The sequence below is a fragment of the Cyprinodon variegatus genome, unplaced genomic scaffold (genome assembly GCF_000732505.1).
Source record: "Cyprinodon variegatus isolate N-32 unplaced genomic scaffold, C_variegatus-1.0 Scaffold1507, whole genome shotgun sequence".
NCBI classification, from domain to species: Eukaryota; Metazoa; Chordata; class Actinopteri; order Cyprinodontiformes; family Cyprinodontidae; genus Cyprinodon; species Cyprinodon variegatus.
Window position 1 is genome coordinate 75,377 of NW_015151960.1, and position 1,438 is coordinate 76,814.

Here is a 1,438-nt window from a genome sequence, read left to right on the forward strand (position 1 = left end):
TCTCAGGTCTGAACAATTTATTCTGTTTTTCAGTCATTATAATAAATTGTATCAGGAGTCCACTTTATATGAAGGTACAGAAGTTAAATGGATTACAGCTTTATTCATTGTGTGATTTTTTTTTCTTTATCTACATAAGAGTCTATTTACAACAAATATTTAGAATTAATCAATCTTAAACTCAAAAATCTATTAAATAATAATTGTTTTGGGTCATATTAGTCTAGAGATTTTTCCATAAGAAAAGGTATCAGAAAACTGGTTTATTAACATTTAGGTAAACGTCTCTTATCACTGCACCTCAAACTTCTTTTGGTGCCTCAGTGCGAGGCTTACCAAAAATCTTTGGCAGGAGGCAACTGAGAAAAGCCCCAATAATTTAGAACAAAACCTGATATGTATGTTTGCCATTCTAGTTCTGATTGAAAACTTAATGCTCCTGACTTTCAGAGTATTTTCTTTTAATCAGAGTATCATTCCTGGTTCCACTAGAAGATCAAAATGGTTAATTGACTATATATGAAACATGTCTTTTCTTTTAATAACTAAAATGAGAAAAATACAGCCTGAATTATTTTTTATTTAATTTTATTCAGAAACAAAGAACTCAAATAACTATTATTGTTTTACTTTATTTCAAAACTGACCAAAACAAAGGATGGACCAGCCCTGAATTGCGTTCTTTGCTTTAAAATTGTATTCTGTTTCCGAATCCTTAATTCATCAAAGGAACATTGCACATGTTTAAAGGTTTAATAGACACTACTATCTTTCTTAACTATACATGTGATCACAATTTCATAACATGTAAAATTAGTTTTTCTCTTCTTTACTGTATCTTCCTCCATAGGCCCTATTGGTCTGTTCATCATAGTAACTGGTAACTGGTATTTTCTGAGCATGCATGTGTGGGTGTGAGGCACTGCAAGTTGTCCTTCAATTGGATACTTTGTTCAGTTTTCTTTACCAATGATTAATACCTTCAATATTTCTATATGTAGTAGGGGATTGGGAACTGCCAATCCCCTACTATAAGCAGTTTCCTCTGTCTCTACTGTTGCTATTATTGTTTGATTTTGTTTTAATCCATCGGAATCCTAATTTTCTTTCTATCTCTGTATCTTCAGACTGAATGACTGTAACCTCTCAGAGAGAAGTTGTGAAGTTCTAGCCTCAGTTCTCAGCTCCCAGTCCTCTAATCTGAGGGAGATGGACCTGAGTAACAACAAGCTGCAGGATTCTGGAGTGGAGCTGCTGTCTTCTGGACTGAAGAGTCCAAACTGCAAACTGGAAACTCTCAGGTCTCATCACTCGTTCATATCATTCTTTTTTTAATTTCTTTTCATTTCCTTTTTTACTACATTTATGTTGAATGTTTATGTGATAAAGCATTCATCCTATTAGTCTATCTAATCTTTTGTTTTTCAACTTATTGTCA

The 1,438-nt window shown here is 33.0% G+C and overlaps 1 protein-coding gene across 1 annotated transcript in view; it reads left to right on the forward strand.

Moving 5' to 3' along the window:
• The window catches only part of LOC107103701 (stonustoxin subunit beta-like), a 34,333-nt gene that overhangs the window by 18,858 nt on the left and 14,037 nt on the right, over nt 1–1,438 (forward strand). Inside the window, exon 3 of the mRNA XM_015403500.1 lies at nt 1,128–1,301. Within this exon, the coding sequence (XP_015258986.1) occupies nt 1,210–1,301 (92 nt within the window). The 5' untranslated portion in view covers nt 1,128–1,209. The remainder of the gene's footprint in view (nt 1–1,127; nt 1,302–1,438) is intronic.